At 38.5% G+C, this 25,809-nt stretch overlaps 1 protein-coding gene across 5 annotated transcripts in view; it reads right to left on the bottom strand.

Moving 5' to 3' along the window:
• Nucleotides 1–25,809, bottom strand: part of SPAG17 (sperm associated antigen 17) — a 238,684-nt gene that overhangs the window by 196,447 nt on the left and 16,428 nt on the right. For all 5 annotated transcript variants that reach the window (XM_032154861.2, XM_058439406.1, XM_058439405.1 and 2 more), the window contains exons 2-3: nucleotides 8,270–8,410; nucleotides 7,584–7,670 (exon numbers count right to left, since the gene is read on the bottom strand). In XM_032154861.2, the coding sequence (XP_032010752.1) occupies nucleotides 7,584–7,670; nucleotides 8,270–8,410 (228 nt within the window). The remainder of the gene's footprint in view (nucleotides 1–7,583; nucleotides 7,671–8,269; nucleotides 8,411–25,809) is intronic.

Genomic DNA, 25,809 nt, shown 5'->3' with positions numbered 1-25,809 from the left:
GATCTCTGCTGAATATGTATTAACTTCCCTCTTATTTTCCATCTTTCCTTCTTTCATCCTCCAAAGAAAAGACATGGTCACTTAACCATATAAACCTTAACCATAAGAATTAAAAAACCGTGTTGACCCAAACATGTGGGCAAAAGCCACTTATTGAAGTGGCTTAAAAGCTCCAACTGAAATTATTTGGTCTCTTCATCATCTGCAGATATACCTTCATTGTTTTTGCCTGAGTAGAAGGAAAAGTAATAAACATATCATAGAACTACTGAGAGATTTAAAGCTTAATTCTAATTAACTAGCAGTAGCTTATATTGAAGACATATTAAACCACAACAGTCACTTCGAGAATTTAAACTATTTATTCTCAGCTTGTGTGTGATGCAAGTAGAAAAAACAGACTTCTGAGTCAGTAAGTTACCTAACCAGTCTGATTCAAATTTCATCATTCATAAGTATCTGAAAGGTTGTTAAGATGGTTAAGTTAGCCAGGTGCAGTGGTTTACACCTATAATCCCAGTAATTGGGCTGGCAGAGGTGGGAGGATAGCTCGAGCCCCAGGAGTTCGAGACTTACCCAGGCAACATAGCGCGCTCCTGTTCCCCATAAAAAGAAAAACGTAAGCCAAAAAAAAAAGATTAGGTTAGTTGATATATATGAACTACCCAGCACACAAGACTTGGAATACATGTGTTCAATAAGTGGTAACTTTTATTATCACCATATGTAATTACTGATTTTTCACAGTTTTAAATACAGAAATAGAACGATACAGTCTTCTTGATTCCTTCCCCAGCACCCCTCCAATCCTGGTGTCTGTAGAGTATAGGGTGTTAAGAGGTTTCAGAAACCACCCCAGCCCAGACCTGGAGGAGAAGCTGTGATGACTTCTCTTCATTAGCTGAACCTCACTTTATTCTTGTGGCTGGCTCTCCACTGAGGTCTGTCCTGGAATTCCTGATGAGATTCCTGCCTTGCCCACTGCCTGCAGGTCCTAGCCAGCAACCCAGTCCTTGTGTGGCATGGGCTTCCTGCTGCTGGATCCCAGGCTCCACTGCGTCACCACCACACCTCCCCAGTGTCTACTTCCCCTCTCCTGGACTGCTATTTGCCACAAGGGCTTGGCCAGCTGCCTGTCCCCCAGGGTGGAAGAGAGCTGGGGCATGATTTGAATTCTTTTTGAATGCCTTGAGTTCTGCTTTTCTTTGAAAATAGAACTCCAGGTTTCTGATCTGGGAGGCAAACATACTCACACCCTGGGAGCCCATTCCTAAAGCAATGGAGCCCTGACCTTCTGCCCCTCAGTGACTAGCTTGAACTTGACTTTCTCTGCTGGGCTGCTTTGGCGCCCTCCAGAAACGTGGGGGCCCAGGGCTGTTAACTCATCTGACTGCTCTTTTCCCCATCTTGACAAAAGTCATTCATTTGCAACTCTTCATAGCCCTTTGTAACTGTTTCTAGCATTACTATTTCTCCTCTTCTTTCCTTCTTCGGCTAAGAAATGCCTCCAAAACCCATATTTTGGCACAAAAACTCCTAGATTGTTTTTATAGTCCCGACGTAGCACTTCTTTGTTACAGCTTGATACTCCTAAATTTTGTTCCAAGTCTCATTATTTTACATTTATAAATATCAGGTTGTATTAATTGGTTCCAGCTTTAAAAAATGTTCCATCAGGGGTTATTTCTGCTATTTTGATAGTGGTTTCTAAACGTGGAGTGCCGAGGCCCTGATGTGGGCCACGTTCTGTAGGCATCCCTGAACGGAAAGATCCGCAGATTCTGAGTCTTGCTGTATTCTTTGAAGACTGTACTGGCCATAATAGCTTCAAAGAATTTCAACAAGTTCCTAAGACATGACCTTCCCTTTCCGAAAATCACGTTGGCTAGGCTTGCCTTAATCAAGCTGTGCTTTTCTAAGCATCCTTTTACTTGATCTCCTGCAGCAGTTTTTAATACTTTCCCTACAAGTGAAGTTAAACTAACTGGCCTGTAATTTCCTGGTGTGTCCCTAAGCTCTATGAAATAACGGCATTAGGTTGGCTAGCTTCCAATTCTTCCAGAATTTTTTTGTTTTGTTTTAAAGCGCAGGATTGAAAAGGCCAGAGAATGCTTCCTGTCTCCCTTTTCGTTTCTTCCATGACATACTGCTCTCTCTGTTCCCAGTAGAGCTGCCATTTTAATAACTTCAAACCTCTTAAATGTTTTCACATATTATTTGTACCTATCTCTGAAGCATGAGTTTTCCATTTTTCATTCTGACAAGGGCCACCCCCAATATAAGGGCTTACAATTCTATTGAATTGACTATTAATTCAAGGCACTGTTTAAAAAATGAGTTTCATATCAGGAATCTGAAAAAGAGTGGCAAAATAGATTATAATTAAGCCTGTGTTCTCACTTGTCAATTACTAATAAATATATGTTGGAAAAGACCTGAGAAAAATATCTATACATCCAGGAAACAGAAGTCAAAAAATGGAACTATTACATCTGGGCATACTAATCTGATGCTTAAAGTATGGTGAAATGCATTAGATCTGAAGATCTAATTTGCATCCTACATTTTATCACACTGCATTTGGTCCATTATTTTTAAATCTAATATCAGAAAAATCTTTCCACATTTGATGGTCTCCCGGTTGCAATAGAAAGGCCCATAGAAATATTTTAAGATATATTTGTTAAAAAGTAATTTTAAAAATTATTTTCTTAAAAATATGAGAATTTTTTTTACTGACAGGAGTAAAAAAGAAAATTAATAATTATTTGCATTTATAAAATTGCACCATATCACATAATGTTTAGTATAGTTCAAGTTCTTTATTGTACAGAAACTTGGAAAATTGTTTTGAAATAAGTGAGTCATCAACTAGAGCATAAGAACTTTTATTCTTTATAGACAATTTTTGTTTCAGTGAGCTTTTCATTTTTTTTTTTTAATTTTGTGATGACCTAATGTGTCTTTTATAAATAAGTCACAGGCACATAAATCACGGCCCATTTGTGTGGATGAAGGCTCATTTCCTGGTTGGTAGGCATGGTGATCACCATCATGAAATGAAAAGAAACATGAAGTGGAATTTAAAAACTTTTAGGATGGTTGGTTCTGATTTCAGATAAATTGCATAAGTAAACCCCTATCAACTAGCAGCTTTTTCTTTCTGATTTACCAAAGTGATAATGTCAAACCTAAAATTTGCACATTTATCCCATAAAGTTCACTTACTGTGTATCAGATTTAGTCACAACTGGGAGAATCTTTGCATTTATGGTACACATAGAACTCTCTCATCGAGAACATTTCAGTTGGTTTTGAATGACTACTGATATTTTCCTTTTTAATTTTGGTCAGGACTGACTATACCTGTAAATGAACAGGTCAGATTTTCTGTGTGGGCCATAAAGCACACATACACAGAAAATTATCTGTGCATAGGTAGCAAGTATACTTAAGTTCAGGCATTAATCTAAAGCATGTACTTTTTCCAGTGTTTGAAATGTTTCCTCATAGATTTCCATCTTTAGGATTTTAAAGTTGCAATTAGAATATGTACAGAATTCATCTTTCTTATTTAGCATATATTATACCATATAACTACAAATTTAGTACATATTAATTCGGTCTTCTCCCATTCCTATGGCTTTGCTTGAGCTATTCCCTTTTCTTAGAATGCCCTCTTCCACATTTGAAAGTCAAGATCTACCCATCCAAGGGGTAGACCAGTGAAAGATTACTTGGTTGTTGATAAAGTAGAAAAACTTGGTGCTACAGGTTTACCTTTGGTTAAATCCAAATTCTTCATTTTGCTAGTGAGCAGACTTCCCACCTTCTCTATGCCTCCATTTCCCCACGCGTACAATGGGGATTTTATATTTCCTTTTAGAATTGTGATGTGGGCTACCTGATGTAATATATGTAAAAGATCAAAATTATCAGGTCCTTTCATTTCAAATGGCAATGTTTCCACAAAAATGTCTCTGGGTCTTACCCCTCCCTGCCAACTACCCCAGCTAATGATAAGCTCGTCTTCTTTTGAATTCTTATACACTTTACCTATCTCTCAAGAACTTCACTATTTTCTGCATTGTGTTATTCACTTATTCAGCAACTATTATTGAATGCCTACCATGTGCCAGGCTTACGTCCATATACATTTTGTTCTTTTTTTTTCCCTCTAGCTTGTTCTTAAGCTTCTTGAGGTTACAGTCTTTGCTTCTTGAGGTTAGAGTCTTTATAATATTAATACTCCTTCCTCTCTCTTCATTGTCTGATAGTGCCTGGCAGTAGTGCTTTAACGAGTATGTTTGTTAATATTTGCTAAAACCGGCTACTACATAATGCAAGCAATAAGTGTATATTTTCAAATGTGTCCATATCCCCAAATAGGATTCACATGTGAGAAATGGTGCTTATATGCCAGTGCATGGGGTCATCCTCATCCTCATTATTAAATAATAATAATGATGATGATAATAATAAAGCAGTAGCCAACACTCCTGAGAATATACACAAAGAAGAATATTCTGTTCTCATTCCCACGAGTTCTTGAAGTAGTTCCTACTAGAGCAAAACAAGGTTTCCAAAAAGAGAATGTGAATGAACAAATGAGCTGCAGCTACGTCTCTACAGAATTACATTAGCACAAATCTAAGCAGTTTTTCAAAGTACTATGGTTTATAAATAAAGACTTTCATATATACAATGCCATGGCTAGATGAAATTCTAAGGTTTCAGGGGAAATTACACAATCTCATAATGAGGCTGTGTGTACACAACACCAAGCCATCCAAATGAAAACTTGAGCAAATCACTTAGGAATGTGGTCTTTGCTAGCCCAGACATTTCGAGTCATTATTGGAAATATGTAATGTGGCTCTGACACTATTTTACTACTCATGGATGAAGTACACTACAGAGAAGTCTCACTTTAGTTTGCTGCTTCCAATCAACCACAGGCTAGGAAACCAGAAAGCCCAATTGGTTAAAATTGTGTTTAAAATAAGAATAACTAGGCTCTGATTTAAGGCTAACGAGAGTACCCTATAAGCAGAAGTAAATACAGGTGTTTAAGTGCATGGCTGTTATATTGTGAGTTCCTTATCTCCAAAATGCAGGTTTCTAATAAGTTACCACGTAACATAAGGAATTTGTTAGATTATCTCTTATCTCTTCTCCCACAGTGCAGTTTCCTTTGAGAAATGGGATGTAGCAAGACTTTTGCTCCTCAGGAGTTTACCTCTATCAAGTGTCCTAGTGTGTCCGGAGTTGGTTCCTTCCAGTGGGTTCTTGGTCTCACTGACTTCAAAGAATGAAGCCGCCGACCTCGTGGTGTTACAGATCTTAAAGTTGGTGCAGATCCAAACAGTGATCAACAGCAAGATTTATCATGAAGAGTGTAAAAAACAAAGCTTCCACAGCCAGTAAGGGTACAGCAGTCGGTTGCGAGGTGTTAGGATAGGTGGCCAGCTTTTATTCCCTTATTTGGCCCTGCTCACATCCTGCTGATTGGTCCACTTTACAGAGCACTGATTGGTCCATTTTACAGAGTGCTGATTGGTCCATTCTACCGAGTGCTGATTGGTCCATTTTTACAGAATGCTGATTGATGCATTTACAATCCTCTAGCTAGACACAGAGCACTGATTGGTGCATTTACAATCCTCTAGCTAGATGGAAAAGTTCTCCAAGTCCCCATCCACCCAGAAGCCTAGCCAGCTTCACCTCTCACTAGTTGCTACAACCATGCAAGATTCTAAACAGAAATAGATTCATGAGCAGACTGTCCACATGTCTCAAAGGTCCAGAAGTCCCAAGAGACTTTCTGGGCCTATTCCATGGCTACCACTCACAACTACCATGCAGCTCTGCAGGTGTTGCCGGTGACTTTTCAATTCACTTGGGATGAGGTACCAGGTAGCAGAGTGCTTGAGCAGGTCCTAAGTGTGAAGGGACTGAGATGGGAAATATTCCCCTCTTCTCCAGATGTGCAACCTGTCCTTGGCTGATGCTGACAAGGAGCCTGAATTTGTTTTATGGTCTTTATTAGTTTTGCTTCAGCGACTGGCATTAATGAATGTCTGGTGCACCTCAGGTTCAGTCTCCATGGCACTCCACCCACCTTCTCTTTTCTTCTGGAACCATTCAGAAGAGTGTATGTGAGCGAGTGTGGGAGGCTTATTGCCCAAATGCTCCACTGGAAGAATGTGGTAGAGCCAGATGTGAAATGGACCTCCCCTGAGTGAAGAATATGCAACCAAGAATTGCAGCACATATTGGAGAGGAATGGCTTTCTAACTTAACTCTGGGTTTGTAATCTTGTGCTATCCCACATCCAAGTCAGAATGCCTGTCCCGACTAGACATCAAAACTAGCCTGCTATCATTTCTGATTTTTACTGAGTATCTGTGAAGAAGAAAGAATCTTTTGGGGGGTTAATTGATCCCAGGCCTGCGAATTGGATGTGGATTTCTATAGCCACTCAGAAGAAAAATTCCAGTATTTTAAATCCACGTATCACATAATGTTTCAAGTGGAGCACACACATTCGGAACATTATAAAAAAGAGACAAAGTATATTATTTGACTGCAAAAGCACAGATAACTTTGGCATGATGGTGAGCGCAGTGTAGCAAGAGTTAATGCTATAAAATTCACAGCACTGTCTATTGTGAATAAATCCAATGAAACTTGTTCAGATAGTACTCAAGCAATACTAAATAGACCGTATGTAATCACCCAAGACCTGAGACACATAAAAACTTTATTAGTCATCACTGAAATAAAGTGCAAACAAGTTCGTCTTAGAAAGATTCAAAACTCTTTATGTTTTAGGTCGGCTGCGCCATAAAACAGTGCCTGACAAATTTTAAGTGATATTCTAATTAATCACTGGACTTTTATAGTTTCTTGAAAGCTGTGAGTTAGATATTAACAAGGCAGGGTGAGAGGAAATCCCCTCATACGGAGAATGAGTCCTACGTCCTTTGCACAAGCCCACTGGGTCAGCCAAGCCAGACTTTATACTAAGCAGCTGTTGGAAATGGAACGGACCATTAATCTGAAGAGTATCATTATTTTCATATCGATTTAAGTGGGATGTAAACCGTGCACCAAGTTCACAAACTGATGGAAAATCATTCCAGCTGTACCTCTGTCTTATACAAGAAAGACTTTCTGGCACATTTTTACATTGTTTTTTTCGAGAAACTAACACTTCGTAATATACTGATCATATGACTCTCCTTAATGCTGTCACATACTCAGCAATTATCATGAGAAAGTATGACCCAGTACTTTGTGTGTATAGAAGTTTCTGATTTATATTTTTCAATTATTTCAATTAGATGCAGTGATGGTATAAACCATCTAGGAAATTTTATTTGTAAAGGGAAATTTTGAAATTTTAAAATTTTAAAAGGAGGCAGATTTTTTTGTGTGTGTTCACCATCACGAACAAATATCTCCAGTGAGGAGCAGGCATTTATTTTCAAAGAATGAAATTTAAAAATGGCTATCAAATTATTACTTCAATTCTCTTTTCTAAAAACACAAAAATCTCTTCTATAAACACTTTCACTTACCTCATAAAATAAAGGAGCATTACCGCCTACAGGTTTTTTTGCCTTTTTAGATGAAGCAGATCCAACGAGTGTATTTATTTCATTAATCTGTAAGAAAATTAAATTTACTTATGATGAAAAAAGCCTTATTTGAAGAATACTTAGATATATGTAACTTTCAAATATCTAGGTGATCTGAAGGGTTGGGGAACTTAGCAAGAAAGAAGTACCCATGAATTAGGTAAAATATTTATAATTACTTTGTAAGCTGTCAGTAATTGTATGGGTATGTGCCATCTGGCAGATCTTTTCTATATTATTGCTATCCTCTGACCTCTGACAGCTATGATTCTCTGTAGCCTTCATTTTCCAATTAGTCATGTACCTCCCTGGAATCTTAAATAGTCTAGTCTTTTATAATTATTTAACTTGAATTAAATATTTTGTCACAGAACCTAGCATGGTGCCTGGTATGACCTCAGAAATCTTTGTCAAATAAATGAATATTGAATTAACAAAATTAATAAACGAAAATAAATTCTTCCAGGTTGAACAACTCAAATTTATTCTGGCTAAATAGTGACTTAAAATAATCCATCAAAATTTATAAAACAGCCCAAGAATATGATAGTTTATTTTATAATTCTATTCTATTATTTTAAGTAAAAAAGTCTTCAGGTGGCTTTGAGGTAGGAAGGGACAGGTACCTGCTGGAGAATGTCTTGCCACGATACCATACTGAAGAGTTTACGCTGAGGGACCTGGACAGCCACGGTAAGGGCTTGGATTAGAAGATCATCTTCAATCTGGTTCCCAACCACAAAAGCAATGGAGGCCTGCCAATCGTTCTATTAAAAATCAGACAGAATTATATTTTAAATATTTCTGAATAGGTCATTTTGTGTCAAATATTTCCACTGAGAAACAGAACAATTTTCCTGTAAATCTTACTTGAAAGACAGAGGTGACCTTGTAATGTATGTGGTTTTCTGATTGAAGTAGCCGCAAGGAGGCAGTATTGTGCCAAATTTCATGCAACTTGACCAAAAAAACAATTTTCTGGAGAAACTAGTCCTTTTATTTTGAGGAAGACAATTTTTTAAAAAGACACTTTCACTAGAATGTTGTCCAAGAATAATCTGGTGTTGGAAAGCAATTGTTCATTCCTATGTCGCAAATAAACATTAAGATGTAGTCTCAAAAAACAGGAAACTTTATTTTGTTCCCTGGTATATCCCAAGACTCTAAATAGTGGTAGGAATATAAAAGCAGCTGAAAAAAAACTGTAAAATGTTGGGTCATATTGGATGAGCTGCCAAATGAGAACTGAACCACATCTTTTTCTCTTAATGTAACACAAGAATCTTATTGCTAATTCACAAGTGAGTCCTTTCCACTCCCAAGAAATGGGTAAAAATATTACACTTGGACATGAAATTTCGCATCCGATAATTAAAAAAAAATAGTTACTGAAGAATTACATGCAGTACTTTTTTCTCTTTGTTTATTGTAATTGTAATTTCTGTCGGGAGATTAAGAGCAGTGCTCACTGGATTACCTCACATTGCCCACTGTGAAGTGCTGAGGAAAGAGCTAATCACGCAAATCAGTATTCCTGCTTTTGAACACTAACAATTTTAGGGAGAGATGAAACAAACAAACACGATAAAGACATCAGAAAAGAGAGGGAATAATAAGGGAGGGCACTCTAGTCATGTGACCTCTCTGGGGCTTAGTTTCCCCTTTCATAAAATAAAGGGGTTGGACAGGGAAATATCTAAGCAACTCTCTAGCTCCTCTCTAGAGGTCTGATTCAAATATAGTAAAATGGTCTCCTGGTGGATACCAAAACAGTGTCTAAGATTTGAAAAGGTCACACAAATTTAATAAAATGCATCATTTTATGTGGTTCCTCTGGTTTCTGCCCAGTTTATAATCAGGTTGATGACAAAACTAGGGTATAGGTGGGAGAAAATACTTTAGTATAAATTCTTTCTTACCATCAAAGAGCAATCGTCCTTAAATCCTTCTTATTTAGTTCCATGGAAGTCTACTAACGACCTAACAAGACTCATCCAATTCTCAAGGCTACCACCGAAACAAAAAACACATGTAAAAGCATAAAAATGTATATTTTACTTGCAAAGCGTGTGTGTGCATGCATGCATGCAGGTAGGTGTGACTTTGTGTGGTTTCCTCTTTTACAATGAGTTGAAAACATTCTTTTGTCTCTAAATTCACCAGGGGAAGACTGACCATTTATTTTTTAAACATTCTGACTTTTAAAAGTAGATATGATATGTATAATGTGTAATGACCTTTCCTGAATTAGATGCCTTTTTTCTCTTGTCTACTTCCTCAGTCAAAGCTGCAACTGTAGTCATCATTAAAGGGAAAAAAATCTCTTTCACTTCACAATAAAGTACACACAGTTACAGGACAGGCAATACCTTGAAGTTCCTGGTGGCTACACCTTCCAAAACTGAAGATTTTAATAACCACCTTTACCCCCTTATCCCGCTATCCACTGCAAGTTTCCTTGCCAATATTTGAAAGTTAATGGTGACAAGAAAAGGCTGTCTTTCTGCTCTTTGGGTGGCAACTGAGAAAGAGGGTATTGTAGTGCATTACCCATCTATTTATTAGTATTTGGTGTCAAGGCAGGTGTTGACCATTTTAGACCAGAAAAAAAAAGAAGAGAGGAGGCGCAAGAGGGAACTAACAATTATTATGAATCTGCCATGTGTCAGGCATATGTTATCTCATTGAATCCCTAAGTTACCCTACAAGATAGGTTCACTATTATCTTATAGATGGAAAAACAAAGGTCCAAAAAAGTTAAATGACTTGTTCAAGGTCATTTTGGCAGAACCTCATGGAGACCACAGACATGGCTTACAACTTTGTTATCATTTCAGAACAGTTTTGGGAATAAGTCTTTGGGCTCAGAATGTCTTTCCATAATCCTTAAATTGCACCTAATAGACTATTTGACCATAATAAAACTATCAGAGAAATATTTATCTCAAATGTATACATGTGTATAGGCCTTCAAAAATAGATTAGGTAGGCTGGGCATGGTGGCTCATGCCTGTAATCCCAGCACTTTGGGAGGCTGAGGCGGGCAGATCACGAGGTCAGGAGATCGAGACCATTCTGGCTAACATGGTGAAACCCCATCTCTACTAAAAAATACAAAAAATTAGCCGGGCGTGGTGGAGGGTGCCTGTAGTCCCAGCTACTTGGGAGGCTGAGGCAGGAGAATGGCATAAACCCAGGAGGCAGTGCAGTGAGCCGAGATCGCACCACTGCACTCCAGCCTGGGTGACAGAGCGAGACTCCGTCTCAAAAAAAAAAAAAAAAAAGAAAGAAAAAGAAAAAAGAAAAAAGAGATTAGGTATTAAATCCTTAAAACATCATATTACTTTTTTAAAAATTATAATTTTACAAAGGATCAAAGAGGTTAAAGAAATTTCCCAAGTTTCTTTCTCTCAAGTGCAAAGCTCTTGTTCCTTCCTTTGCTCCAGGAGCCATCTTAACATAAAATTGTTCCTCCAAGCCATGGCACTGTACCAAAACTTGTGGGTCCCTGAAGTCACTCTCAGACAGTCTGCCCAGGCGAGAGCAGGTTCAGATTTGTTTAGAGCTCTCTAGGAGAGCTGGGTTCCAGGCCACGTCTCCCCATTTCAAGGGGTCTTAAGAGTCTAGCTCTGTCCCAGTTTCCCATCTATGCTCTCTTGCCCACTAAATGTGTGCTTTAAAATTGCATCTATGTGGCAAAAAAGGACTCATAACTTTGTCAGAGTTATGGTTTAGTGTCTAATCACATGGCCAGAACCTGAGCAAGCATGACAGGGACCACCAATCAGACAATAATAACACAAACTGAGAATGCCTACAGAGAAGGATGCACTCATTATGAGCTGCAGCAGGGGGCAGTGAGATGCTAGCAAATGTGCAATATTCAACTAATGAAGAACAAGTCATTTCCCCATGTCTAATTGGACAGCATAGTTAAATAAGCAATTCTCTACAAATACAATTTCTGAGTGTTTCTCTTAGTATTTCAGGGTAACCAGAGATTCCAAACTTCCACCAACTGGTGACATTTTTAGAAAAAAAAACTTGAAAAAAATTAGACACAGATTAGATTTGGCAAAATACAATCAAAAACACCCCTCTACCCGTATCCTATCCCAACATGCAGTTAAATGAAGTCCTTAAATTTACGTTCACAGGACAGAAAAAAATTTAGTATGGAGAAAACAAGGGTTGACCATTGTGGGCAAATGAAAGTATAATGGGTGCAACCCAATTCACCAGAGGCTACTAATTACACCCAAACTTCTTAAACTATCTTAAGAAGTTTAAGTTTAAGATAGTTTAAGAAGTTTGGGTGTAATTAGTAGCAAGAGCTTAGAGAAAGAAAAGATTAATAATTTCAGAAAAGCTATACTGGATTTATCCAATGGTGAAGGAAGAGGGTCTGGGTCTGTCACAACGAAAGCACCTTAGGAAATCAAGTTGGCTGCTTAGGAAATCAAGTCAGCTGTCTATGACCTGGAGGCATGTATTGTACATGATCATTGCTGAGTCTCACCCCTCCTAGTGATTGATAAAGCCATTCAAAGGATGGAATGAAGTTATGTATGGACACAATCCATTTCCTTTTATTTACTTTACCAGTCTCACCTAATTTGAGGTCTAGCAGGAGGGCTTCTTAACCCAGACACTTACATAGTAGTCTCCTAAGGCAGGAAAGTATTCATGTAAATGCAGAGAAACTGGCTGTCTCACATAAGCCTACTGTCCCAGAGACACAGGGTAAATTTACGACTGTTTTTCTTTCATATATTGCAAATTCTCTAAATTTTACTTAGGCATTTCATATTCTTAAACAATTGCAAAAGCCTTTTCAAAAACAAGTGAAAAGTAGCTTTTGGACAATTGGATTGTAATTGCTTCCCTCTATTAGCACCAGTAATCTGCTGATTTAGGGAAAGACAAGGGCAGGACTCGCAAGCCCTCTTCTGCTGCCTTTGCCAGTATGATAGGGCACCTGTGTCCCTGAACGACTAGAGATGAGAGTCTCACAGTCCTATACCCAGAATTGAACAGGGCCTGATAAGCCCTATGAACCAGTAGTGGTCAGCGCCCTTATTAGGAGAAGACGTACAAATGCCCCAGGTAAAATCAATGCAACGTTCAAAAAGTCTGGTTTTATTAAGAGCTAGTTAACACTGTACAGATATACAAACCTGTACTTTATGTCAATACTCTGCTGAGATGATAACCTTTTTGTTAAGTAGATTTACTGCAAAATGGACAAGGATTTGTGAATGTCTGTCTCATACCAGGTTTTTCCTTCAAAAAAGTCTTGGATCTCCATCAGCAAGGAGTGTTGGTATGGGCTTTCAGCCAGCAGAAGAAATATTTTTATTACATAGAACTGGCTGCTACAGTCATATTTGTGTGACTCTAACTGTAAAATAGGTTGAAAATATATGTTAAAAATGGGCATACGTTGTTATATAATAAACAAGAATACTATTAACGACCATGCTATGCACTAATCTCTTTATTGTCTTTACTAAACTAGTAGTTATTATGATAGACTCTAATTATATATCTCACAATTTATTATAAGTGCTATAGTTTCACTTAATTAGATTATACTGTTAAAGTAATCCTTATTTAGGAATTGGACCACGTATGTGGCTGTCATGTTTTCTCATCTAGACTGTAAACTCAATAGGTCAGAAATGACGTTTTCTATGCTTTTGCACTTTGTGGTGCCTGGCAGTGAATGGGAAACGGAGCAGGGCTCTATACATAAATATCTGTTGGCTGATATTTTCAAGCAACAGGGAGCACATTTGGATCCTGAGATGGTTTTGACCCTCGAATCATAAAGTGCTGGAATGTGGCATGTCAGGAAACTGCAGGGTATTCAGTCCATGGCCCTGGAGTCCTTTAGGAAGAGAATACACTATATCTGATCTAACATGGTCCGTACCAGGGGTCAGTAACAATGGTTTGGGAATTGGGCCTTGAGGCCATTCCTCTGCTTAGACATATTTCCCAGGAGTGACTTAGACATGCAAGCAGATGCTAGGGGAAGGAGGACACTCCTCCAGATAGGAGAAAAAAGCCAAAGACTCACATCCAAACCTGCATTGCCTATAAAACCATTCCTCCCCTCTCTCTCCTTCCTGCTTTCTCCCATCTCCTATCAGAAGGCATACTGATGGCCTGCTCCCTCTTCCCTTCTCAACCTACTACCTATGGCTACAAATTCTGCGGTTTCTTTTTTTTTTCAGGGTGCCTTAGAAATTCTTATGAGTTTGATTTATGGTGGAAGAATATCAGGGTGGGGCAGGGAGAGAAGGGAGGCAGACTGAAGCAGCACACAATGTGTGCTGTCATGGTCCATAATCTGGGAGAGGGTTATAACCTGACATCTGCCTCCTGCAGCAACTACTGCTTGATTCACCCTAATCTTTTGACCTCTGTTTAGGGATGTGCTGAAGCTGATTGCTCATGGGTCTTCCCAACTCTCTTCAGTGAGATTGTCTTAATAATTTGAAATATGCTACAGTAGGAGTATTCAAACTAAGGCGATGGCAAACACTACAAATCAGAGATGTCCACTTGGAGAAGGTTACTAAACATTTACCAGCATATCACAGCTTCCATTCCAGGAAGAGCTGCATGTCTAAGACTGACTTAGTTATGATTTTCATTGGGAAGACCAAAGCTGTCTCTGAGAAAATATTAAGGAGGGCAAAGCAGATTTACTCCCTCTATTGCACACAAACCCCACCCCCATTCCAAAGACACACTCTGCAGCAATGCACTATGTGGATCTATAATTAAGAGTCTGCTGATGTTGCTTCAGGTGTGACCTAGCCTTAAGTACTATGCTTCAAAATGGGCTCTATGAAAAGCAGGTGACAAGGCAAGTAGAGACCACTGACAGGAGCAGGGGCAAACCACTCCAGGGCTCCCCTTTCCTCCTGACCATTTCTCTACTTCCCCACTCAGGCATCTGCACACTGGGGCCAATGACCTGGGAGATCCCTAAGCACCCCCTGCCAACAAGTGACTAGATGCCTTCATACTGTGGTGGCCCCTTGAAGAAGCATGGGTCATTGTGGCACAGTAATTAGGAGCCTGGGCTCGATTCACTGAGCCAAATTCGAATCTCAATAAACCAGCTGTGTGTCCCTGGGCAAGTTACTTAACTTCTCTGTGCCTCATGCATAAATGAAGATAATGACAGTACCTGTCTATTGGGATTGTTGTGAAGATTGAATGAGAAAACCTATAGAAAGCCCTTCTCAGCACAGCACCTAGCATTAATCCTAGCCATCCTTAAGGATATTATTTTGGGGGGCTTCTGCTCTTGTTAGTCATTAGAACAAACATGGTTAGTCCATGAAAGCTGTTTCATGTGTGCAGAAATTATGGGAGACTCAAGGAAAAAAAATCAATCAGAATATCAATGGTTGCATCACAAAAAGGCAAATATAAGTTTGAACAAGAGTTTGTACAATAATTTTCTCTTTGATAATAATAAACTTGTTAACTGATATGTTTCTGAAGTATTTTGGGTCCTTGGAAGAGAGGGCCAGAATCATGAACATATTATGTTTAAAATTCTAAAGGAATGCATAATAATTTTTTCAGAGCCATGGAAGAGAATGTGAGTGTGGCAGGAGAAATCTTCAAGTCATTTTGTGCCCTGTGCAAGTCTGCCAGAGACATGAACCTATCACCAACCATAGAAACAAACCGAATATCAATTAGAGTCAAATGAGAAGACAGGCACTGGCTATGAAGATGATGACTTCTGAGGTGGCCATACAGAGGACTAGGGGAAGAAAGCAGCCTCAGGCTACTTTTCATTAGAGATGTGGATCTGCTTACTTGGCTTAAAAAATATGAAAATGAATCAGTTGTTTGCTGGTTGAACTGTAAATATTAATCTGATCAATTTTGGGCATCAAGGTCTAAAACATAGATGTCATGCAGGGCTAGTTCTTAAAATAAAAACAAAAGAAATAGATTGAAGTTTATTTTTGATAGGGAGCCTTAGTGCAATAAGACAGGTTTCCTGGCCTGCCGCTATATTCTGGCTTCACGGGGCTCATTACAGACCTTACCAGAATCTACTAACTCCTTCTCCTAGATATTACCTGCTATTCAGCTCAGAGTCTTAAGAGTTGATTTGATTACTGATATACATATACACACACCCAGAGGCTTTAGTGCTAGGACTATTTTAAAGTATTTCTTCTAATATCTGCATTTCCAAAAAAGAATCCCAGTGACTCCTGGACTAACTCAAAGGGATGCCCTGCTAATGGCGGTATTTAAGGCTGTGGACTGATCCAGTGGAAAAGGCTCCCCTAGAATTATACCAGAACAGATCCCTAGACAACTTCCTGCTTCACCCATGTGCCTGGCATATAGAAGAATTCAATAAATGTTTCTTGAACTTAGCAGCCAAAACCACACACTAAAGAGAATTTTTACACATGCTTAGCATGGGAGGGCTGACTGAGTATGTGACATTTTATCAGCCACACTCAGCACTTTGGAAGGAGTCATGCCTCTGAATCACCCAGAATTTGAATTAGAGAAAGAGTGCATTCCTTTTATGTTTAGACAACACGGTACATGGCTTATATTCACTGATGAAAACACAGTAGTCTAGAAATAGCTTTACTATGCATGTATACACTGTCTGGCTGGTTTTCCTTGTCTTCATAAATATTAAATGTGATCACTAATTAAAATTATTGAAGTTCTGGTGTAGATATGCAGAGAGGTTTGGGTAGCGTCAAATTCTGCTGCTGTGGTTTCTTGGCCAAATGACCTTGGGCTGATCTTTGTGACTCAGTTTTCTCATTTAAAATTATGAATATATTAATACAACTTTCAAAAGACTATTGCAGGACCCAAGAACGAATATACTTAGGGTCATTTTGTAAATTTGTTGAGCACCACGTAAATGTAAAATATTAATATATGCAAGGGAAATATTCTAATTTCCTGTAGAAAGTTCTGCAAAAATGGGTTAAAAGCGGTGACTGCTGCAGTAATTTTGAATTTTGAATTTAGATATGTCCTGGGGATCTTCTTTGTACTGTGTAGCCTCTGGCTTAGGCTGTTTGATTGTTTTTCTTTCGTTTTTCACAGAGTCCTTGGCCCATCCCACCAATCTAGCACATGAGCTTAACTCGGTTTTGCTCCATGCATCAGAGAGTTTTAAGACAGCTATTAAAACACCACATGGAAAAGCTTTGCAGGGAATTCTACTCCACAGAGAAACCACAGAGCCACTACACACCTTAACTATCTCCCCACCCCCAACAGTGGGCTAAAATTACGGCTCCATTATGTTAGTACAATCCAACCAGTTTTATGGCTTGGAGCAAAATCTGAGGTTCAAAATGAACTTCAGAACATAAAAAGTAAGGCAAACCTCAAAAGGAAACGAGCTTCTTTGGGTTTTGAAACAAATATTACATATCAGAGACATTCTTCTAACAGAGGAGACCAAGAAAAGCCAAGAGGAGTCCTGCTAATTGCTCCAGAAATGTAAAACTGGAATCAGAGACTCACTCCCCCCAAAAGGAGATCTCTTTTCATCATCATATATTAAAAGCTACAACCTTTCATCAACTCCTTCCTCAAGCACGAGCTTGAGTTCCTTCAATGTTGCATCACTATCGTCCACATTAAAAAATAAGATATATTTTCAAGACTTAATGTTAGCTCATTACTTACTCTACTGTAGCCCTTTTGCTTTGTTTTTCTATCTTCCTTCCTCTATTGTAAATGTCATTTATACATTAAGCTTTGTGTATGTTTCATGGATTTGCTGTGCCTTGGCACTGGGGCTACCCAGAAGAAACAAAATAACTGACCAATACTCATTCTCATGAGCCATCCATGCTGTTGCTTGGTTAATTCAATCTCATGGACAACTTATTTTCTTACAGTGAATACAAGCGTCTTCATTTATCCCTTGTTTACTACAAAGCCATGGATATAATTTAATTTCTACATCCATCTTGAGTGGAGCATATCCAGGGCTACTTCTACAAACACAAGATTGTCCTGGTTACACTAACTCTATCTTATTCTTCCCCAAATTCAATAAAATGTCCAAGCAATGGGAATATTTTGGCAGCCCAATTACATATCTCATAATATCCCTAATATCTGAAAGTAGGATGTGTCTGACCATGCGTTCTGATTTTTAGGTCTACAAATATGGTCTTCAAATGATAGGGTGAGAAAGAAGAGTTAAAGAAAGAGGATCCAGGGAGCAGTGCCAGATATTCTAGGGAGCTGAGTTTGTATTATGCTAGCAGGGAATGATGGGAATTTCTCCAATAACTCCCTAGGGGTGTGTTAGAAAAACTATGAGACTGTAACTTGAGCAAGAAGAGTGTCAGGGAATCTGCGCCCTACCTCAATTCAACAAAAATGAGTAGTGGTTCAGCTCAACGAGCATTTATTACATTAGTATGACTAAATGTATATGATGTAACAAACTAAGGGATACACAAAATGACTAAGATAGGAGTGTGAAAATGAGCAAACAATGCTTGTATCATGAAATAAATTTCTAGAGACTATTTCTTGTAAAGGCTATTTAACATCAGTGGCCCTGACTGGGTTTTATTGAGGGAGTTAGGGTCCAGAGCTGGTGCTGTGCAGTAATCCTGACCTCTCCAGCTGCTCAGGACACAGCAATTGTGTTAGGAAAGTAAAAGGCAGTGGAGACCTGTCACAGGGTAAGGAAAATGAGGTCAGACCCTAAACAGACAAGTGGAGGGTAAAAGTATTAATCAAGATCAATCAATCTTAGTGGGAGGGAAGATAAAATTATGGAGGGTGGAGGTGTCTGAAGTAGTTCCTGAGATCTTTCTTCTGAGAATGTTTGTAACTTTCTTTAGAGTTTCATGCAATTATCACTTTTTTTTAAAGGGAAGGGTTTCTTTCTTTTTCCTTTTTTTTAGACGGAGTCTCGCTCTGTCGCCCAGGCTGGAGTGCAGTGGCAGGATCTCGGCTCACTGCAAGCTCTGCCTCCCGGGTTCACGCCATTCTCCTGCCTCAGCCTCCTGAGTAGCTGGGACTACAGTCACCTGCCACCACCCAGCTAATTTTTTATATTTTTAGTAGAGACGGGGTTTCACCGTGTTAGCCAGGATGGTCTCGATCTCCTGACCTTGTGATCTGCCTGCCTCGGCCTCCCAAAGTGCTGGGATTACAGGCGTGAGCCACCACATCCGGCCAGGGAAAGGTTTCTTAGTAGGCAAACAAGGACAGGTGAAGGAGCACTGGGGGGAAGGTGTCACTAAAGCCAGGGGAGGAATGGTGTATGTAGTCAAAGGCAATTAGAAGGTCACCACTGACCTTAGCAAGAGCAGTTCTACTTGAGTGAAACTGCCTCCCACTCATTCCCTCACTTGTGTAATCCTACACACCCTCATAATTCACATATCTCCTTTATAATATAAACCCCCTTTAAGGACCACGTGACAAAGTATCCCCAGTCAATGATTAGAATAAATTTCAAGCCCTAGATCTGGTTATGGTTCTTAATTTTCTCCAATTACACAGGTACATGGAGTCTATTTATTGGATACGTTAGGGCAGTAATTCATTATAATTATTCCTCTCATATTGATTCCCTAATAGAGTCCTTACAATAGCTCTTTCAATGGTGTAATAAAAAGAGCACTGGATTTAGTATCAGAAAACTTGATTGTTAGTCCTGATTCCAACCATATGGCCTTGGAAAAACATTTAAGTACTCACAACCTGGACCTTAGCAAAATAATAATAATACTTAGAGCAGAAAGTCCTTCATTCATTCAGCTAGTATTTACTGAGGGGTTACAAAAATTGAAATGGGCATGGCATTGGGAATAGGCATAAGGCATAATCACTTCCCTTAAACAGCATCAGCCTGGGGAGAGAAATACACAAAAAAGGTGAAAGGAGATTACATGTAAAAGTATTTCACAGCTATAAAGCACTGTACAAAGTGTCCATTTCTATTATCATGTTATTCACCCAAATGTATTTACTAACAATTAATATTTACTACGTGGGTACCTATGTTGCATGTGCTGCCCTAGAAATGAAGGGGTGAAAAGTTGAATAAAATGGAGCCCAAATTGTTTCATATTGTATTAACCAATTCTGCAATTTGTTTTTTTTTCCTTCAACATTATGTTTTGATGTCTATCCATGTTGGTATACAGATTTAGTTCATTTCTTTTAATTGCTCTTGTCTGATTTATGTTTACATCCTTTATTTCTAGGGCAGCACATGCAACATAAGTACTCACACAGTAAATATTAACTATTAGTGAAATCATACAATAAACAATACTATATGTTATTCATGAATATAGATAAATAGATACATAGGCTAAGAGGATATGTATTCCATTCATATTAGTGTTTGCTTCGGAGAAGAAAGAGAAAGAAGTGGAACATAGAATGGGGGTGAGGACAAGTGTTCTTCAGCTTTATTTTTACAGGTTTATTTCAAAAAAGAAAATAATTTTTTGTGAGGGTACAAATGTGCTTGTCACATTATCTTTTGGTGCTTTTCTGCATTTAAAAAAGTACTGAAAAAAAGTGTCTGCTCTCAAAAGACCAACAGTTTGGTAGAGGAAACAGATATAGAAACACTTATAATACAAGGTGATATGCATTGACCTAGAACCCATCTCTCCCCGTGTCTTAGGAAAAGCCTCACAAGCAGAGGTCACTTGAAGAATTAATGGAAGGAATTCTTTGTCCATGTCCTGCTTGTCCACTGTCTGTCTACATGGTGACCTCATTCCCACTGCCTGAGAAGCGCAATGTTTTCCTGCCGCGGTTTCCTCTCCTTTTTACATTTTCCAACTGAAAACATCCTTCACTGGCCCCAAGAACTTACTCCTTTTTGTTGGGCTGAAAAAGACATTCTGATTCCTTCTTCTTCTTCTCTCTTTTTTTTTTTTTTTCCAGAGCAAATGACCCCTTCTCTAACCGTGTTCCTTCAATTTTCCCGTCTCTCTCTCGCCTCACCTTGTTTTCAATCCACTCCTCTTTCCTCTCTATCCCTACTTCACACATACATAGCCATCTTCGCCTAAGCCCAGACTCCCCACTAACCATTTTCCCTTATGACCTTTTTACTTCATAGTCAAACTCCCCCAAACATGTGACCTACACCGAAAGCTCCCACATCCTGAAAGGCCATAATGTCCTCAATCCCCACACTCCCACTACACTTCTTCCCTCACCACCAGCACCACCACCAAACACCCTATTGAAATTGCATTCTGGAAGATCACTGATGATGTCCTCATTACCAGATACGGTTGCCTTGCCTATTCTCCCAAGGTGTTTGTAGGTGGGAGACTTGAATTGCCATTTTGTGACCTTCTCTCTAATTTGACTCTTATGACACCACCCTGTTCTCATTCTGTCTTTACTCCTTTGGCTGTTCCTTCTCTGACCATCAGGCTCTTTCTCTTCTTCTGTCCCATAAGCAAGGACCTTTTAGGTATCCCACAGAATTCTGTTCTCTTGGCACATACTACCTATAGATATTATAACTACTCCCAAGCTATTGCCTCTGCTCTGACAATTCCCAAGTCTACGTCTCCAACCTTGCAGTCTGGCTATATAGTCCATATTTTTGACTTCCTGATGAACATTTCTACTTTAATGTTCTGCCGTAATCTCAGAGTCAGCATGTCTAAAACTGAGCTCTTCATATCTCTCCAAACCCTAATAACATAACAAAACAATCAAACAAAAAAACCTCCCTACCACAAACAATAAAAACTAAGTTCATTCTACTAAATTTGTCAGTCTGAAGTTGGCCATTTCTCCCAGTCATCATAACTTAAAATCCTCCCCCATTATTCTCTCAGATATGCAATCACAGTTGCCTTCTTCTAAGAGTTTTTTGAATCTGTCTCTTCCTTTTTATCCTCATCACTATTCTCCTAGTTCTACCTATAACCACTTTGAATCTGAACTATTGGAAACACCATCTATAGGGTCTGTTTAAGCTTCCAGCTACTCTCATCTCCAATCTATTAATTTCTCTAAGACATAAACTTTATCATTCTGTGTCTTCCTTCATGTAGAGCCCAAACTCTGAAGTGTGGAATTCAAAGCCCTTTACATTCTCTTCCTAACATATTTCTAACACCATATCTTCATTACTTTTCTAAACTCTTACTGCTCTCAGGCAAATTGCTCTGTGTAAATTCTTGAGTCTGAATTTCCTCACATAAATGGGAATATTATTGTTTTGGTTGTTCTGAGGAATTAACCATTGTGTAAAGCACACTTTATTGTTAGTGGTTAACTGTGGTATTTCAAACATGTCCTGTGTTTTCTCAGCTCTCTGCCTTGCTCAGCCTGGTCCTTTTATTCAGAATGCCCTCCTTCCAGGTGAAAGTCCTGCCTCACCTGGGACTATTTCCCTAAGTGTCTCAGCCCAACAGTGTCCTCTGCCTGCCTATGAAAACTTAGTGTCTGTACTACATAAGTAATGCAATACTTGCACTGTGATCACGGCCTTAGAGCATGTCTTGAATGCTAGTGTGGATCAGTTTTACACTTGTTAAAGCACAAATGATCACGGTCCTCCTGGGGTTTCTGATTCAGTAAATCTAGGATGGGGCCTAAGAATTTTCATCTCTTACAAGTTTCCAAGTGATGCCGAAACTTCTTGGGCAAGGGAGCCAGAAGCCCCACTCGGGCACCCCTCTCTCTTGCAGGAGAGAGCTGTTCTCCTTTCTCTTTCTTTTACCAATTTAACTTCCACTCTTAACCTCACTCCATGTGTGTCTGTGTCCTTGATTTCCTTAGCATGAGGCAAAGAACCTTGGGTATTTACCCCAGACAGCGATGCTACTTCAACAGTTGAAATATGGCTATAATAAACCATTTTTCACATATTTTCTTAGGTTGGTGCCAAATTCATAAGATATGCATGGCAAGTTAAACAATAGGCTTTTTAGGGGATGCTTTGACTTTACAGTTACAGTAACAAGTGTAAATTTTTAAAAAAAGTCTTTCTTTCTTTTTTTTTTTTGAGACGGAGTCTCGCTCTGTCGCCCAGGCTGGACTGCAGTGGCGTGATCTCGGCTCACTGCAAGCTCCGCCTCCCGGGTTCATGCCATTGTCCTGCTTCAGCCTCCTGAGTAGCTGGGACTACAGGCACCCGCCACCACGCCTGGCTAATATTTTGTATTTTTCGTAGAGACGGGGTTTCACCATGTTAGCCAGGATGGTCTCAATCTCCTGACCTCGTGATCCACCCTCTTCGGCCTCCCAAAGTACTGGGATTACAGGCGTGAGCCACCGCACCCGGCCAAAATCTTTCTTTTTACTCAGCATCCTAAATATTTGATGTGAAGACAGAGGTGGTTGAACTTAATATTCCTAACCTTAAACTAGTTTAACGAAAACTCAAATATTATATACATACATGAAGTCATATACATTTTTAGGATCACATGCTTTTTCTTTGGTGTTTATATAATTGTGGAGGTTTTCTTTCTATTTCTATTCAATATATGCTTCTGGAGAAACTGTTACAGTGTCTATCCACCCAAACCGGCACATTACAATCATATTTAACAGAAAACACACTAAGAACAGCACAAATAATAATGATGGTGAAGGGTAAGGACAAGGGAAAGCCAGGAAACAGAATTCACTCAAACATTTAGAAAGCATTTCACAAGTTTCTGTATGAAAAATATTGAGTTACCATGGAAGTATAGGAAATGTTTTGTCATGGCTAGAAAACTGGCTTAAAGACAAAGGTATGGTTAACTGGGCACTTCTCTGGACAGAGAAATGTTAACAGTGGGGATCCCTGGAAATCATCCATAGATGGATCTTATTTAACTATTTGTATACAAGATATGAAATAAATTACACAGTAAAACTTAAAAGCACAGGGTTCAGTGCTGGAAGATTTATTTCCTTGTCATTTTGTCTAATTTTTTTCTAAAATTGCAGGCTAAACCTCCAGACCTTCTGCATGTCACCACCTTGGCACAATTTTTGTGTAAATACATATCATTGAAACCATTTTTCTTGGTAATCAATGATATTGTTTGAGCTATTGCAGGTGCTATTTTGTCTAGCCCCATCAGATCAACAAAAAACTTTTACCATCTTCAGCATCCTAAAATTTTGCATGTTAAATATTATTAAAATACTTTTACATAAAATATTTAAAGCTTTATTAATAGTGATTAAAATTTCACTGTATTATACATTTTCCAAAAAGTTTGCTTTCTCATTTGAGTAGACAAATGCTTTGACAAAGTCAGGACCATAAATATACATTGCAATGGTACATCTGTGTAGATATTACTTTTTGAGGCTCAACTAAGTATTTCATGTCTGACAATGCTCACCTATGTTTAACTACATAACACTTTATGTTAAAAGTTCTGATGATATGTTCAAAAATGTCTTTTAATTACTTTATTGATACACTTTGATAAAATTTTTATTTCAAATACTTTAATGCATAAAGCTGATGCATGATGTTAAGTTTTCTTTCATTAATGATTGCAAAATTTGTTTATTAGAAACATGAGCTTTAACAAATTCTCTGAATTTTTTAAAAGTGTTTTGCTGTTCAGCTCCTAACAACATAAACTTTGAACTTCATTTCCATCCAACATTTATATCATTAGCAATAATAAATTAATCAATTTTTAAGTTGACTCAAGTTGTTTTTCATTTTAGAAATACAAATTGTTTACTTATGTTACAATGATTTTTGTGCAATATCAGAACATGCCTCCAGTTGTGACTGATTTTTTCTTTTAATCTCCTGAAATTCAGAATACTAACCTATTTATGATACTTAAAGAAACATTAAGAAAAATAACCAAATTTTGAAGTCTCTTTACTGTGGGTTTTCATTTTAAATATTTAATCTTAAATTTATATACTATGTGTATTAAAAACTATTCACACAAAAAATTGAATTGCATTATAATTAAAATAAAAGTAAAGCTAAACATCAGAAGTAATAATTTGAAGATGATGACTAACTGGAATAGATTTTAGATACAGGAGTAGAGATTTTAGGTACATTTCAAAGGCAGAGCCACCAGGATTTACTGATTAATATGGCTTGGTTCTATGTCCCCACCCAAATCTCATGCTCAGTTGTAATCTCCAGTGTTGGAGGTGGGGCCTGGTGGGAAGTGACTGCATCATGGGGGTGGATTTTTCATGAATGGTTTAGTACCATCCTCTGGGTACTATTCTCACAATAGTGAGTGGGTTCTCGTGACGTGGTCATTTAAAAATGTGTGGCATGGCACCTCTCCCCTCACTCTCTTGCCCCTGCTTCTGCCATATAAGACGCTTGCTCCTCCTTTGCCTTCTGTTATGATTGGAAGCTTCCTGAGGCCTCCCCAGAAGCAGAAGCTGCTCTGCTACCTTTACAGCCTGCAGAACTGTGAGCCAATTAAGCTTATTTTCTTTACAAGTTATCCAGTCTCTGGCATTTCTTTATAGCAATACAAGAATGGGCTTATATTAATGAATTGAGGAATTGATTATGGGTACATAAAAAGAGAAAAAAAAAGAATGAATGCAAGGTTTGGGCCCTAGTGTCTGTCTGGGTGAGTGGTGACATCATTCAATGAGAAGGTGACTACTCTGCAAAGAATAGGTTTTAAGGGAAAAATTGGAGTTTGGGTCTTTGATACTACGATCTAGTTGCCTTTAATTCTTTTCAGCAATGTTTTCAATATCTGTAAGAGAGGTATGACTAACACTCCTGATTTATAGATGCAGTAACTAAGATTTGGAGATATTCAATTTCAGTTACCGTGACCAATGAGTTGGCTGATTCTGGAGCTCAAAAAAGAAAACAGGCCATGAGGCTAAGGCAGTAACAAATAATCAGTGAATTTAATCCAGTAGATACTTTTCAAAGACCACTATGTGCTTATCACTATCAAGTGCTATAGCCAGCAAGGAGAGAATTCAAAATTCTAAACTTTTGCTATGTCCCAGGCATTAGCAGTGCTGGAACATATATTCTGTAAGAGAATATAGACACAGTAGATGACACTTAAATTCTTGGGCAACCACTAAACGAGATAACAAAGGTAACAATCATTGAAGTAGTTTAGTGAAAGCAGTGAGGGCCATAATGGTGTGAACC

The sequence above is a fragment of the Hylobates moloch genome, unplaced genomic scaffold (genome assembly GCF_009828535.3).
Source record: "Hylobates moloch isolate HMO894 unplaced genomic scaffold, HMol_V3 SCAFFOLD_5, whole genome shotgun sequence".
Classification (NCBI taxonomy): Eukaryota; Metazoa; Chordata; class Mammalia; order Primates; family Hylobatidae; genus Hylobates; species Hylobates moloch.
This window is presented reverse-complemented; position numbering and strand designations above follow the sequence as displayed.